Genomic DNA, 16,795 nt, shown 5'->3' with positions numbered 1-16,795 from the left:
CAAAAGGCAAACAGTATCATTTTAATACTTTTAATATTATTAATAAATATTCACTATAATCTTTGATTTCTATATTATCTCACAAAATACACCTCAATCAGTCCTATTTGTCTAAAACATCCAATGCTGCATTGAAATGATGCTATTAAAAAATTCTGTTTCCTGGTGATTTATCAGGTTTCATTAATATTTGAAAAAATTGGCCATAAAAATAAAATCATTCCCATGTGTTTGAGCTTCTTCAATTCTAAAGCCTCCGTGCGCAGACTCACGGGACCATGAAATTCAGCAGCAAGTTAGAAAGACATTAACCAATCACAAACTAACATCCTTTTAAGCAGATTTTGTGGTTATATATGGGGTGACATGTCTGAATGGTGCTATAAACTTGAATGAAACACTGAAGACATTCAAACAAGCCAAGTTGGCACACATATAGAAATTTGAAAACAAAGAAGCTGGGCTGAACAGGCTCTGTAGCACTGGATATTTTAGTAAATAAAACTTCAGATTTCAACTTCATCCTCCCCATCCCCAGTATCCATCTCACTAAACTGTGTCAATATTTTCTTCATGTTCACTCCAGTCCTTCCTATAGCCATAAGGGGTTTAATGGCTGACATAATACTGTTGTACAGGTGTGGAAATAAGATTTCTTGAGCAGCCAGAAGTTGTTTTGTCCTATGGCGTTCCTAAAATTGAAGACATTTTTTTCAGATGCTTATTTCATATAGTCTTGATGGGCCTACAGCTTTTTAAAAATTCTGATTATAAATGGAAATTTGCATGACTTGATGGTAACCTAATACAAAGATAAAAACATGTTTTTCTTAAAACCAGTAGAAGTTGTTTCATGAAATATATAAAATAGCCTCTTAAGCAGCACTTTACGAGATTATACCTTGGGTGCCTCAAAGCATGCTGGGCAATTTTCTGGAATCACAGGTAACTTTTGGCGTTCAGCAAAATCTCTGAGATCTTTTTCACGGACATACACAAATGGTCTGATAACCCTGAGGTCCTTTTCTCTGTAAATAAATGATTTCTAGAAAGTGATTTATTAAAAAATTATAGCAGATATTTAGTTATACCAAAGTATGTCAATTATGTGAAAAATCACATAGATTGATTTATATTTTCCACATCTAAGTCCGAGTGTTCTTGCATGTGTGCATGCATTTGCACTGTATTAATGCATGTTCATAATTTAGTATCTCCAGTGATATGATTTTGCTTGTATTTATTATTATTGCATTATTTGTTGCTACGGTGTCCTTCAGAGACTGCTGTGCCATCTACAGTTTTATTTTACATTTTCCTTCAATTATTGATCATCATTCGGCTTACTGTACAGTGTAGTTAGCTTTCATGGTCCTCAGTACACCATTGTGGAAAATGGACATCAGAAAACTGAAAGTTTTAAAGGAAAATCATTACAAAACTGATAAGGTATAAAAAGTGGATAAACACTGAAAAGTATATCAAAAATCACAAATCCAGATATCCAGTTTTTGTTCTTAAACATTGTGGTCGTGTTATCTATTACAGTAACGCCAAAACAATTTTCATGTCTAAGTTAAAACTCTAAATTATGTTACCATCATGCTAAGTACAACTTGGTCTTTCAGATGTCATATGAAGTTCACACAAGCACACATAAAAAACAGGTGCAAACACTAGTTCCATATTACCTTTCTGCCAGATCATCCAAATGCTGACCCAGAGCAAGTACATTGTACCCCTCCCGCCTCGCACAGTGATAAATGCGTCCGCGCTTCATGCGACTGCAAAAACTACAGATTGATGCACACTCATATGGGAGGTTCATGGCCGTGTCCAGTATACCTTGAAACATGAGGAATGTAGAAGATATTATTTTTACATTCACAGAAAAATTATAAAATTTTTAACTTTCTAAAGTCATAAAGCTGTAACTATACCTTAAATTTTAACCATTACCATAAAAAGCTAGTTTTTTTAGATTACAGACATCCTGAAATCAACATGTCCAAGACCTCATAAAGATGTATGGTTATCTTAACACACACACACACACACACACACACACACACACACACACACACACCTGTTACGAGGACAAATATAATTTAGTCACATCAGCTTACATATATCTCTGTCACAAAATGAAAAAATGAAAAAATATTATAAAAGCCTTCTATAATTACATTGTTCCTCATAGAAATAGGGCACCCCTAGACTGGCCAGATAGCCTTTCAGTGGACTTGGGTCATAGGAGGGGGTCTGTGGATCCACTGTCATGGCACCAAACTCAAAGGATATGCCCTGGAACACGGAAATTAGAAAAGGTGTAAAAGTAATAACTGGATTTAACTAATTTCATTAATAAAACAATTAATCGCTTCTTCAAAGAAGCAAATGTTGTGCATTTTTCTTGTTATTATCTATCCTGTAAGAATTTAGTCAATGGTTTAACATAATTATAGGATAACCTTTATATTTTGTTTATTCCATTCCCAGTGAAATCCCATTGACAAAGAACCTTGAACCGAACTTAACTTTCCTTAATACCAATACAGTAAACAGAACAATATACATTCTTCTTTTTGCAAGACATAAAGCCTAACACAATGCATACAGTCCTATGAAAGTTCCAGTACAAAATCATGAAAAGCAGTTTTCACCTTTTTCCTAGCATAGAACTGATACTGCCTAATAGTGTGTAGCAGTGACAGGGAGTCCTTCCCACCTGATATACACACTAACACCCTGTCCCCGTCCTGGATCATACTGTGCTCCTCCAGTGCCTAAAATTATCATGATCCAAAACAAGGCAGCAAAGCTGTCAAATGTACAGACAAAAAGCAGGAAATAACAAAATAGGCTACTGTCAATTCTGATGCAAAAGTACATTATGTTAAACTGCAAATTCAACATCAAATTTTAATTATGCTCAACAGGTAATACCAATGTAAGTAAAATGTGAAACAAGCATAAAGCTTCAGGCCCATGGGAGTTCAAGTTCACACTTTGAAAATGTAAAACTTCCAGAAAAAGAAGTCAATTAGACTGCTTTTCCAACTCAGGCTGCATTTCAGTCCTGTATTTCTTTTTTGAAAGTTTGGCAATCATAAGTAACATGGTTTTCCCATAATGGTCATCATGGCAGCAGCACCCAAAATTGTGTTTTCTTCTATTCTGATGCAATATTACATAATGGTTAACAGCATAATGACAATCAATTTTTAATAACAAAATATATGTATCATGGATTTTCAGAAAATGTGACTAGCCTGGGTCTTCAAGCCTGTGGAACTTCAAAGTCACACCTTGAAAATGCCAATATGTGAAAAATTAAATTTTCACAAAAAAAACTGTTTATCTGGCAGATTGCATTGCCTACTGAAGCTGTATTTTAGTCCCATGTTTCTTTCCTGTAAGTTTGAGAACAGTAAGTGACATGGTTTTTCTTAAAAGGTAATCATGGGAGCAGTGCCCAAAATAGTTTTTTTTCAAATTTTGATGCAATGTTACATAATGTTTAACAGCATAATGACCATCAATTTTTAATAATAAAATATTAGTATCATGGATATTCAGAAAATGTGACTAGCAAAGGTCTTCAGGCCCATGGAACTTCAATGTCACAACTTGAAAATGCCAAAATGTATACAAGACAGCACTGTTCTGAAATGTTTTTTTCCCCATTTTTAACAATTTTTAACATAAAACAAAATTAACAGTTTACTGCCATTTTTACATGATCAACTAAGAAAATTGATGAGATGAGAAAAGTATCAACAGAGCAGTGTTAAATGTCCAATTTCTTCCATTCTGAGATTCTGAACATAGTGAATAATTGAATCTGACAAATTGCAATGATATGAGTTTATTTCCATTTTTGAAACTTTATTACACAATACACGATAACATGTTTACCATCATTTTTACAAAATCAACTAACAATGTTGTAAAGATGCAGGAAATGTCAAACAAACACTTTCACGTATCTTATTAGTTTAATAATGAGACTGTTAACATGCCTAAAAATTGAACCTGAGGAAATGTGAAAAAACAGCATACCTTCTAAAATAATGGCACGATTATGCTGATTTATGAACTCAACCTGCATTTTAGTAAAATTGACCACTCCTGTGACTTTCATGACAATTGGCCCATCTGTTTTTCTTATATTGTGTTTACAGTGTTGCATATATGCTGAAAAGTGTAAAAAAACAGCATAACTAGTAAAATGGTGGCCCGATCATGCCGATTTTCAAACTTGACCTGCGTTTTAGTAAGATTGATTACTCCTGTGAGTTTCATGACAACAGGTCTATCGGTTTTCCTTGAAATGTGTTAACAGTGTTGCATATATGCTGAAAAGTGAAAAAACAGCATAACTACTAAAATAGTGGCCCGATCATGCCGATTTTCGAACTTGATCTGCGTTTTAGTAAGACTGATTACTCCTGTGAGTTTCATGACAACAGGCCTATCGGTTTTCCTTGAAATGTGTTAACAGTGTTGCATATATGCTAAAAAGTGAAAAAACAGCATAAATTCTACAATAATGGCCCGATCATGCTGATTTTCGAACTTGACCTGCGTTTTATGAATATTAGTCAGCTCTGTAAATATAAAGCCAAAAAGTAAAACTGTCTTCCACTTATGGTGTTAACGCTGAAAGTGCACGGCGACGGCGACAGCGACGGCGACATGATCGGCGACGGCGACGGCGACGACAGACGCAGGTGATGGCAATATGTACAGACACATCTGTGTCTGTACATAAAAATCTATCACATAATTATTTTAAAAAATTCAAATAATTCAGTAATGAAAATATTATCACAATTCTTTTTGACTCCTAGACATACTGCTCTGAAAGAGTTAGAAAACAGGTCATTAAAAATCTTAATATTCTCTTCCCTACAGACAAGTATGAAAGTAAGAAAGCAGGAAAGTCTACATTTTGTTTTCCTAATCGATTTTTAAATTTGTTAAGAAGAGCCTCTAATGAAAATCATTAATAAGGTCATTCTCCATGCCAAAGAGAATCTCCATAGAATTACCTGAAAACTCAAACAGGTATTCATGGCCTAATGCTGACACATTATTTTCCTAACCTCATCATACATACCTCAACTGTTGGTTTGAAGATATTCTTGGGTGGTGCATGCCAGCATGGCCCCTTAGATTTAGCTGCTCTCTGCTGTGTGCCAGTATTCACCGACTTGTCATCGTTCTTGTCTTGTCCAGAACTTTTGACACTAGTGCTCTGGATTTCTTTTGACACCACAAATGTGTCTTTAGCAACAATTGCACCATCCCCATTTAATTCTTTCAACTGAAGCAAAGTGTTGTCTGCTTTGTCTATATTTCTGTCCTCGTTTGACTGGCTCTTTTTGGAACTCTCAGTAACACTGTCACCCTCTGGTGGAGATTTCTGAGCAGTTGACCAAGATGATGTGTCATTACCACCCACACTGGCTCCACCTACACTTGGTTCAGCATGAGAAAAATGAAGAGTACCGCTTTTCATGACACCAGTCACTTCCTTATTAGCCTCTTCAGATTCATGGAGGCAACTTGATGTCCTATTTTTTGATAGCTTATTGAAAGAGGATGAGTCATTGGCACAAACTTCAAAATTTAATGTTGTCTGCTTAGAAGTTTTATGACTGTTTTTCTGATCCATATCTGATTCAGCTGTTGCACCTGATGGGCAACTTTCAACAAATCCAGTGTTTAGAAAAACGGCCATTCCCTCAGAAAAATTGCTGCCATTTTCCATGCTTGACTTCCATTTATTTTCATATTCACAGCAAGCACCAACAGGGAAGTTCTTACGTTCTACAACATCTGCTGCAATGAAACCATTCTCAGTCTTTTTCAATTTCCCATCAACAGCAACTTCACTTCCATCTTCTGATATCTTTGACAAAGAGTCAAAACCTTGCTTGTTAATCAAATTCCCTACATATTCAGAGTAATTCTTTGGCACAAATGGAGGAGATATAGGTGTATCATTTTTATTAAGAATCTCACTGGGTAGTACAAACCATCTTATGGATGATGTCTGCTCATCAAACATCAATGTCTGGTCTGCAAGATTTATTCTAACCTTGCCAGCATTATCGAATATATTTTCTGCTTGCATGAGGCATTCCTGCAAAATAAAAATTAAAACAGAATGCATGTATCATATAAACCTTCCTTTTAGAAAAAAGTTATTATTTTTAATGTTTAGTAATAAAATGTTGTATTCTGCAGTGGCTGGATGGTTGCATGGATTTAGGTGTCTTTTTAACTACCCAAAACTGATTCTTTTCCCATCTCAAAAGAATTATAGTCTAAGAGTAAAACTGGTCTGAACACTTAAACTAAAAGGTTTTGTTGTGTTTGACCCAATATAAAATAGTAGTAGATCACCTTAATGAAATATTGTGCCCGTTTTATAAATTAAAAATCTCATGCCATTTTCAACCAAAGTTAATAAATAGCTGCATATTAATTAAGACCTATCGTGAAATGAGGTAGACTAAATATAAGTTTAGACCAACTTCACTCTTAAATCATTTCTGAAACAAAGGCCCCTCTTAAATGACTGAAGAACATTTTTATTCTAATACAGTTCAACTTCCCCCAGCTCCCTTCTCTAAGGTTAACCAAAAATTTTAACACCCACACAACGCTTACCTGTAAATCTGATGGCAATGGACCTTTGCTCTGAAACTGAGGTTCTCTGTACGTCATTTTGCCAGTTTCATAAATGATGTAACCAAGCCATTTTCTGTCTTTGAAAACCTGTAAGATAATTTGGTTACCCTTATCCTTAAATTGCCTTTAAAGCCATTTAATGTTGATCTATAAAATTTATATTAATGATTATAAAGTGTGCGTAATATGGACTTCTTACCAAAACAAAAACAAAATGATATATACCTGATGTTGTTTGTGCCTCCACTCTCCAGTTTCTGGGTTGAATGTGTACTAATTTAAATAAAGAGATATATTATCCTATGTCCCTTTGGTGGTAGAAATTAATAGTCACTAAAATAAGGAATGTCAACTTGGACACAATTGACTAAAATAAAGAAAACTTAAATGTGACCATTCCCAAATATTTTAACATATTACAAAACTGCCAACAGAACAGTATATAAAAATTCTAATATTTTTATAACATGTTTAAGAACAGAATGATGTATTTATTTCAAGTACTAACAGTTAAAACAACAGAATAATGCCTGAAAACAAAAATTTTCAACACTAAGAAAATGCAGAGAATGTGTGTTCTAACCACCTTCACCTTCTCAATCCACTGAATTCACCTCATTACGCTGTTTCAAAATAAGATAATCATACAGGAAGTATCAGATAATACCTGTGGTAAAAGTTTCCAGCCATGTTCAGCTACCATCTTCACTGCATCGAGCACAAACTCCACACACTCATCATTCACGAAATAGGGTAGATTAATACGAGAAAACCCAGGTCTGAAACAGTTTGAAAGGCAAATTATTTGGAAAAAATGTATAATAAAAATAAATCATAATAAATTTGCATCCAAAACGTTTCATATTCATAAAACAAATACAACAAAATATTAAAAGATATATGGGAATTATTCAAAATGCTTACATATCAAAAATGTATACATTTTCAAAGTACTAGAACATAAATGGAGGGCCTTCATATGACCTTCTTTCCATTCATTCAGACCAGATAGTGAATCCCATACTGTTAGTTTTTGCAAAACAGATGAATTCTGTGTATCTTGAGATTAGGTTCTATATTTTAAGAGAATACCATCAAACCTTAAAATTTCTCTCTCAGAATATTCCCGATATCGTCTCAAATGGACTCTGTCCAGCCTCCTGAAAGAGTATACAAAAGACGATAAATACCAATTTAATGTCTTATTTAATCAATGCAAATATTTTACCATGCATGAAAATCTTCTTAACCTCCTAAATAGACAATGTGATGTGCCTGCCATAAACTCATTACATCATACAAATTTCTCACCACATCCCAATGAAAACTGACCAAAGTTAAAGAAAACATACAACATCATTATATGCCATTCGTTAAAATTTTGTTCGCTTGACTAAAAAGAGAATTTGCCATCAGTTTAAACAGGTTTTCTTTCTTTCTTTATTTTTTGTGTACATCAAAGCTATGTTCCAAAAACTGACACTACATGTCTGCATTTCCTTCAAAAGTGATATGTACCTATCCTCTACTAGGATATCTTCAATTTTTGTGGCCAATTCTTCACTAATTCCAAGCAGATCCTGATAAGGTAATTATGAAAATATCTTAATATTATTATATAATAAACAATGTGTATATGTAACACCATAAAGTTGAACATTTTAATACCTTTACATTTTATAAGATGTAGTTTACTGACTTAATCAATCTATTTAAATTCATATATTAACCTATGCATTATACATAAGTCCCTTCTTGGAACACACACGCATGCACGCACATGCACCAGAATCCACTCCTTCCTCTCTTCCTTAACGTCATTACCTGTGCATAAGGACCGGCACAGGCACATCCTCCCCTAGCCTGGATACCAAACACGTCATTGAGCACAGCACACACAAAGTTATGGTGTAGAAATAATCCTGTTCCTGAGTGCTTGATTAGAATAGAGAAGATGGGCAGACGCGGTGCAGTATGACTGCCTAAAACGATCAAATTTGGGGTGTCTTTCCAATGTTCAAATGCTCTCCTGGAATAAATAAAAACAAATTAGTTATTCTTCTAATAACATATGAAAATACCTTTTGAGAGTAATAATACATGACTCATTGAATAAATTTAAGTTTTTGTCTTATCAACAAGTATCACATAGCTATAAAAGCCACCAGGGAGTGCACACTTTGCCAAGGCAAGTCAATTCTCATGATCATGCTATTGATTGACGGATCATCAGCAAAGTCCAACTGTTTGTTAGTTACCATTACCATTACTGAACTATCCCCAATAAACTATAAAAATCCATCCACAACTTTTAAAATTAGGCTGTTTAGTAAAGAACCAACAAAGGCAAAAACATAACCTACTTGGGAGAGATAATAATCTTGAATCTTTTATTTAGAACATAATCAAATATGAAGTAGTTTTAAGTACCTGCAGAGCTGGTGTTCTCGTTGCATGATGGCCTCAGAAGTGACGGCATCTTTCAGCTGAAATACAAGTCCAGCTCTGATTGACTCAACAATAGGTGGCGTTCCTCCCTCTTCCCGCATCTCAGCCTCTTGCAGATATCTATGAGCTTCCCTCCGAACCTGATGATAAAAGAATAAACAGAAGTTCTTCAAAATATATTTTATACACAGATAAACACAGATTAAAAATATTTTCATTATTTAACTCCTTCATTTTCAAGTCAAAGCTGCTTCAAAATAAATTATATTTGGCCTTACTGGCCAAATGTGCAAAGACTGTTTTAAGCTTATTTAAAATACATTAAGCTCACAGGGCATCTTATGAAGACATATTAACTCTGAAATTAAAGTCTTCCTGATTTTTTAAAGTATCCAAAAAAAAAAAATTCGCTTTTGGATTTTTAAATATCCACTCTAGACTTTTATCTTCTTTTTCATATTGTCTAATTATCATTATCAGCTAATTACCATCTACTAATTATTAACTTATTATCACTCACAAAGAAGACAGATCCACCACCACAAACTGAGGGAACTGGGTTCTTGAAAAGTTTCTTCTTTGCCACCAATATACCTGGAAATAAAAATACCGTCCAGTCCAAGTTTACAAAGGGTTCCAAATATAAAATACAAAAAGAACTTACATAATAAAGTTACCTGTGTTATTAGTCATTAGAATAAGTACATGGCAAGAAACCTAAAATTATAAGAGCAAAGATTTAATCCACAGAACCAACTTGTTTTAAAAATCGTTTGAGTTCAACTTTAAATGTTATAGTGTTTTTTCTTTGCATAACAGTCTGAGGTTAGACTTAGGCTTCGTTCACATGCAATGTCTATTTTCTATTTTCTATTTTCTATTTTCGGTATGTCTTATGATCACGGTCTGTGCACTGAATATCCCGCCGCGTAATTACTGGCAGCGCGAGCCAGTTACTTATAGTAACTTATAGTAACTGGCTCGCGCTGCCAGTATTACGCCGCGGGATATTCAGTGCACAGACCGTGATCATAAGACATACCGAAAATAGAAAATAGAAAATAGAAAATAGACATTGCATGTGAACGAAGCCTTAGTCGTGACTTTCTCATCAGACCTTGTTTTTTAGCTTTATTAGTAATCAGAGAGGACAAGATGATGGTTAATTCACCAAAACGTGCCTTTTGGAGGGGGGGGGGGGGGGGGGTTGGGGGAGAGATAAGAGGATGAAGTGCTTTATTACCTGGTGTCTGTACTCCTCCAACAAACTTGTGAGGGGAAATGAACACAGCATCCTTGTATGCAAGACCCTGGGAGTCACTGTAAATAATATGGCATTTATGACTAGAACTGTAACATTATCATTTCTGTCAATTCCTAATTTGATGTTATATTTTAAAGCTTTTTTAACTAAAATGAAATGTTAATTTCCTTAAGATTAAAATGTATGTATCAATGGTGGAATGTTAATCATTTTAAAGAAGACAAAAATGTCTGTATCAATAACAAAGTCCAGTTTTAGACATAAAATGTATGCATGTCATAAGATGACTGCCAAGACCATATATGCCTATCATAATCATGCTTAATTCATAGCTGAAAGGAACCATGTGAGAAAAATACCATATCAGAAATAGTGAAGGTCATAGTAATCATTCACTGACAGGCAGTGTAATGCAGAAAATGAAAAAAATGTGTAGATATATTTCTTTATTGAAATGCAAAAAAAACTTACTCTGAGACGACAGGGTTCATGTCTATCTTCATATAAGGCCCTGCGCTGGCGTAGTCCCAGAACACTAAAGCACCATATTTGTGCAAGATGACACTTATCATGTCAACATCAGATATGATGCCCGTTACGTTTGACGCAGCAGAGAAACAACCAATCAGCTGTCTGCCACTGTTTTGCCAAGACTTGAAATTAAAAGATCAAATGATTATGCAAAACGATAAACCTGTCAAGATATATGTCTGCGATTTTTAAGATCAAGATTTTACATTAAATATTAGTCCATTAAGCCATCATTTTTTATTCATATACTGTAATTTTTGTAATATATTCACATTTCTCTTCTTGACATAGTACCTGAAGTTCCTGCTCAAGGTTTTGCAGGTCTAACTCTCCTGTATCAGTTTCAGGTATTCTTATCACCTTTGAAAAAAAAATCATCATTTTTAAAAACTTTCTGAGCTAGCTAATGTGAGACTATAACAGAGTCAACCTACTAAAAAGTGCCAACTTACTTTAAAAAATAGAAAGCAGAAAAAAGTTCATATTAAGTGACAGGCATAATTCAAAATGGGAAAAAATATAATTTTCACCAAATATGTATGTGAGCATGACGTGCACACTCTTGTATGGTATACACACATGTACACTTATGTAAGTGTTATCAAACTGAACTCCCTCTTGGATTATTTCTTTATCTAAATATCTGTGTAATTCTATTGAATGAAAAAACTGAATATATGGTCAAAAACAGTAAAATATTCCATGTTTTGTTGAAAAAAATACAATGTTATATTCTGCAACTTGCCAAAATTTAACTTGATCAGGTCAACCCATGGTTATAACAAGACTTTCAGAAAACCTTACCTGAGCCCCTTTCTCTCTCCATGGAAGAAGATTGGAGTGATGCTCATATGGCCCTACAAAAACCACCTGGAAGCAAATTTTTGCTTTTGTATATTTCAGTTCTTTGAAAGAAAAAGCAAAAATTGTTCTCTTGATTGATAATTATCATCATATTTCAACATTGGCAAATAACAAGCACATACTGTGGTTTTTGTCACAAGATGACTGCCACAGTAGTGAAATATCAGTTTAAGCAAAGGCTTACGATTCTTTCTTGTTTTATATGGTCATTTACGCACCTCAGCCCCAAGAGCAAATCAACACTTGATAGGCTTGAAAACAGTTTACACTCCTTGTCAACAAGTTCTCATTTAGGGTTGCCATCAACCCATTTTGATAATTTTTTCACAAATCGCTTTTAGAATATTATACTGGAAAGTCAACAGTATGTAGTCAGCTACACAACTTAAGCAGTCTGAGACACCCCAAAAAATTCTTTCTGAGAAGCAGAAGAAGAGAACTGGTCAGTACTCCTCTAATAGGGGTGGTATGCTTATCTCATTTGAACTATGCTATAATCATTGGCTTGCATACACAGGGATGGGGGGGGGGGGCAGTTTCACAAAACAACTTTATGTGTGCAAAAATTTGGTCTTCTTTAGTTTTGGATAAATTGTAGTCCCATTATTATTAATAAAGTTATAGTCTTAAACAATAGCCATTTCCTTTTTGTTATCAAAATAGCCCAATATGATATAATTTAATTGGACCACAACAGACTTGTTTTGTGCCAAAATAGAAGCAAAAGATAAGGCTTTAAAGCTGAGATCAATTTTTGAGATGAGATTCATTTGCATTTAAAACAGCCCCTGTGACCCTACTCACCGGTGGTTCAGTCAGATGAAGAGCATGCATCAGTTTATGTACAGCTGCAGTACAGCCACTGCCTGAAAATATCACTGCATCATGTTCACTGGCATTTACAGAATTCCTGATGATATCTCTAGAAAAATTAAAATATGCAATACATTAAAATAAGCAAGTTGACTGAAAAATTATAAACCTTTGGCTATATGTAATCTTTTTGAGCCATCAGCCACATTTAGACATGGTCTTGTTTAATTGTAAAATATTCCAACTGCTCACAGCAAATGGCCTCTTTGTAAAACAGACATTGCTGTCATTAAAATTATACATTTTACAGTCCATATCTATAGACAATAGCAGTACTGTACCTAGCTTCATGTCTGAAGAGAGTTGACTGTAGAGAGGTTACTGTAGTGGTAGTGTGTGTATTCCCATAGTCTGGGAGCACCTGTTCTTTTATATAGTCCTCAATAAAACTCAGGGACCTAAAAAAAAAAAACAATGGCAAATACACAACTATTAAATAAAATCTTTATAAACAAATAACATCACAGATACCGTATTCAATTGGTGCGTGTAATAGACATTACATCTTGTTTGCATTTTCACCAACTATAGGGACATAAAACAATGGGACAGCACATGCGCTTTTGTTGTCCAGATCTTCATATCCTTTATAGATAAAATCGATTCTGCTTATGTTCAAAGTTTTGTCCTTCAAAAATTCATACTTACTCAAAAGTTGTATTTTCACAAAGAGAGAAAAACTTAAAAATGCAGAAATAATTCACTCAACTTCAGCAGAGTGAAGAAATAAGGTGTCCTTTTGAAAACATAAATACGTACCTGCCTGATGCTGTATAGTCACAGTAAACAACTGGAATATTTTAAAAATGAATTAAAATTAATTTAGTCGCTGTCTGTTCATTGGTCAAAGAATTTGCTTTCAGACTTTACAATCATTCCGTTTTAACAAAAAAAAACCGTTCAAAAGCACTTACTAATGAAATCAAGAGCAGTGAAACCCAAATGAGACAAAAGAAACTGAAAAGAGAGAAAAATGACGGTTTTCAATACGTACCTTGTCTATTCCCATATGGTCCTGAGAAAATTTTATCGTGTCCGATCACATTTCCATCTATATATCTAAGCAGTTCCGCAGAATCCGCCTTTTGTCTTACTCCCATCTTCTTTTGCCCATTGTCTATTTGTTGGATAGGTATATTGTAAAATTTTCTGTCTGCGTGAGGTAGATTTTGAGAATTTCTCTTGTCGTCGCTCATGCCGACTTGACTTGCCATGGAGGCTGACATATTGGATAATGACGTCATACCACTGCCTGCAGGTCACAGGTCACCTGGTCACATGTTGGGATTTCCCAGTTGCTATTGTTTCCCCGATTCTAAGATGCAGGCTTTTAGGGTGAGCATGTATTTTGTCAAACGATAGACAAAAATCCTCTTTGGCATGTAGATCACAGTAAAATATTATCCCAAACTTGACGATACGGTTCAGTAAATGGCTTCTGTAAATTCTGTGTAGGCCTACAGTAGGCCTACTACTACTTTTCAGTGGGTCGATCGAGTAGGTAGGCCTATGACATTATACCATTCAGTTAGCGGATATTCATTTTACAATTTTGAAGGTGGTTGACTAGTTTTATAAATTATTTAGCAACCTAGACATGGGGCTTTGGGTCTTTTTGCAGTTTGTTTAATGCCTGGGAGTGGGTCTCTAGACGTGTAGGACCGAACCCTGGGGGGGGGGCAGTCTTGATTTGGCAGGGTTAGATCAAGAATTTTTATAACTAAAACACTATTCCATGTTTAAAGGTAATTATCATTTTGGTTAAGTCATGTATATCCAGACTGTTTAATTGTTTTTACACAAAGAACGGAAATCACGAGTGTGTACAAAGGTAGGTGAGAAAGGCCACAGATTATATATACAGATGATAGGCTAAGTAGGCTATGTAGAAAGAGACGAAAAGTTGTATAAGTGAAACCCGCTTAAAGTTGCATTTTTATTGAAAAGGCGTTACCGTTTATTTATTAATTTATCATTATTATTAGGCCTATACAGTTTGAATATATTTTCTTTTCCAAAGTTAAACGCCCGGCCGTTCCAGGACTACCCCTCCCCCCCTCCAACCTCTCGTAGAAGCCAATCCAAACGGGAAGTAACTGTTGATGCTTAATGAAAACGATAAATATGGCAAAGTTATCATCAGTGTTATGATCCAATTACAATTTCTATTTTGTTTTTCTTTTAGATCATGCCTGGAAATGAGAGCATGTGTTGCGAGTTGTGTGTCGTGTCACTTTTGATGCTAACAAACTGAAGTTCGAAACTCTTTAGAAGCAAACCTTCATGCTGTATGTATTTGCTTGCCTTCACCGACTCATCAGCTGATTCATGGCGGATTTCTGGTAGTCACGTTAAAGCTATCCCTTACATAGAGTAGGGAATATGACGTAATGATATTCTCTGTCTGTGGATTCCTGTCTTCAGTCGTTTTTAGCTACTTGTAGTAGATCTTGTGCCCAATACTTCTGGCAAAATTAAGACCACATAAGTCTGAGGGCATAAAGTAGGATCCAGAAAAAGAAATGGCAGGTTTTTGTTGCAAAGCTGCTCGTGCGGTTGGATTGGAATGTTTTGGAATTGTTCTTGTGATTGTGATAACCGTCTTGTGGATACTGTGCTGGTCAAATGTCCTCCCCGTGTTGCCGGACAATATAAAGAACGTGCAAGCGTATGTGTCTCTTGCCTCTTCTTTGTTTACCATTCCCAGTACACTTGTTGCCATTTTCCTCGCCCTGCGATCTAAGAAAAAGTTGAAGGTTCTAAGACTTAAGGACGAGGAGCGACAATTTCTGATACAGAGCGACGTGAAAGAAAATAGAGAAGCCTTGGAGGAAATTCGTGCGAATAACCAGGGTTTGTTTCTACAGCTGGAACATGCCATTATGCAAAATAAAGAAATTATGCGCATGCTTCAGTCGCCCCATGCCCCTATAGAGGTCACCAAAAAATGCCCCTCCTACGAACATGGATCAGCTGCACCAAACCTTCTGTTTAAACTATTACTGATTGGTGATCCAACCATAGGCAAAACCTGTCTTAATGGTAGATGGGTCAAGAAATCATACAAGGCAATGTATAAGCCTACAATTGGAGTTGATTTTACTTTAAGCACTGTTAGGACAACCATAGGCATTGTGCAGCTCCAATCCTGGGACATTGCAGGTCAAGAAAGATTTGGAAATATGACAAAAGTGTACTATAAAGACAGCGCATGCTGTGCCATTGTGTTTGACGTGTCTAATGCGTGTACATATGCTGGTGCAAAAAGGTGGTATGCCGACTTCAAATCAAAACGTACAGGAGAAGACGCCTTCATAGCATTTATAGGTAATAAGACGGATCTCCAGTGGGATCCAAAATTGCCTTCGAGAGAGGAAATTGAACAGGAATTGGAACACCCTTGTTTTTTCGTATCCGCTAAAACTGGGGAGAACGTTGATTATACCTTTGGTATGCTTACTTTGGCTGCTGTTGTGAAAACAAAATTGCTGCACCACAATTGATAACATATTAACAAGAGCCTTTATCTTTTTTCCCCGATTGGCCAAAGCTGAAAAATCCCTCGTGGTGTTTTTATCATGTGTAACCACTTCGAAATTGATTTTGTGATTAATATACTTTTATCCATCATATGCATTTGGATAAGATATCAGTTATTCGTATGAAATGTTCACTCTCTTGAAATATATACGTATATTATGGCGACTGTGATTAATATGCATGTTATATTCATTCCGAACAACCTTAAGTAAATGACGGTGATGGCGATTGCTACGGGCTTTGATACAACATGTACATTTATTACTAAATCGCCAAGGTTTACATTAAATTGTTAGGAAAATATTGCTTTGTTCGGCACGGCGAGCGATTTTACATCTATTTTTCTTTTTGTGAGAAAACATTGACTTTTCTGTTTTTATTCCAAAATGATTTTATTGCATATAAAGTGACAATGTGATTGATTACTTTTTTACAATATTGGCTTCAAGTCTAATAGTCTGTATGGATATATACGCAAGTGAAATATGCCATTTCTTTGTACTCATTGTAATATTATGCCACTTTCTAGCCATCATTAAATGAAGCTTGATTGTGCTCTTTTATACATGAATG

The 16,795-nt window shown here is 35.1% G+C and overlaps 2 protein-coding genes across 2 annotated transcripts; one reads left to right on the top strand and one right to left on the bottom strand.

Moving 5' to 3' along the window:
- Positions 1-15: 15 nt before the first annotated feature.
- On the bottom strand, positions 16-13,938 carry LOC106159276 (uncharacterized). Its single transcript, XM_013535502.2, has 23 exons — positions 13,677-13,938; positions 13,442-13,472; positions 12,964-13,080; positions 12,614-12,731; positions 11,750-11,815; positions 11,240-11,305; positions 10,886-11,067; positions 10,394-10,470; positions 9,671-9,744; positions 9,133-9,290; positions 8,527-8,731; positions 8,221-8,282; positions 7,803-7,862; positions 7,370-7,481; positions 6,928-6,975; positions 6,682-6,789; positions 5,123-6,151; positions 2,664-2,786; positions 2,187-2,304; positions 1,692-1,845; positions 1,348-1,410; positions 902-1,028; positions 16-692 (listed from the first exon to the last, which is right to left on the bottom strand). Exons 1-23 carry the CDS (start codon positions 13,924-13,926, stop codon positions 507-509), a joined length of 3,534 nt encoding a protein of 1,177 aa, XP_013390956.2. The 5' UTR covers positions 13,927-13,938; the 3' UTR covers positions 16-506.
- A 1,021-nt stretch (positions 13,939-14,959) lies between these two features.
- On the top strand, positions 14,960-16,547 carry LOC106158187 (ras-related protein Rab-1B). The gene has a single exon (XM_087009442.1). It carries the CDS (start codon positions 15,205-15,207, stop codon positions 16,183-16,185), a length of 981 nt encoding a protein of 326 aa, XP_086865568.1. The 5' UTR covers positions 14,960-15,204; the 3' UTR covers positions 16,186-16,547.
- Positions 16,548-16,795: the final 248 nt, after the last annotated feature.

Source organism: Lingula anatina, chromosome 3, assembly GCF_051362555.1.
Source record: "Lingula anatina isolate TDL-2025a chromosome 3, LinAna3.0, whole genome shotgun sequence".
In the NCBI taxonomy this organism is placed as follows: domain Eukaryota; kingdom Metazoa; phylum Brachiopoda; class Lingulata; order Lingulida; family Lingulidae; genus Lingula; species Lingula anatina.
Note: the sequence above shows the minus strand (reverse complement) of the source record. Positions and strands in the feature narration are given on the sequence as shown.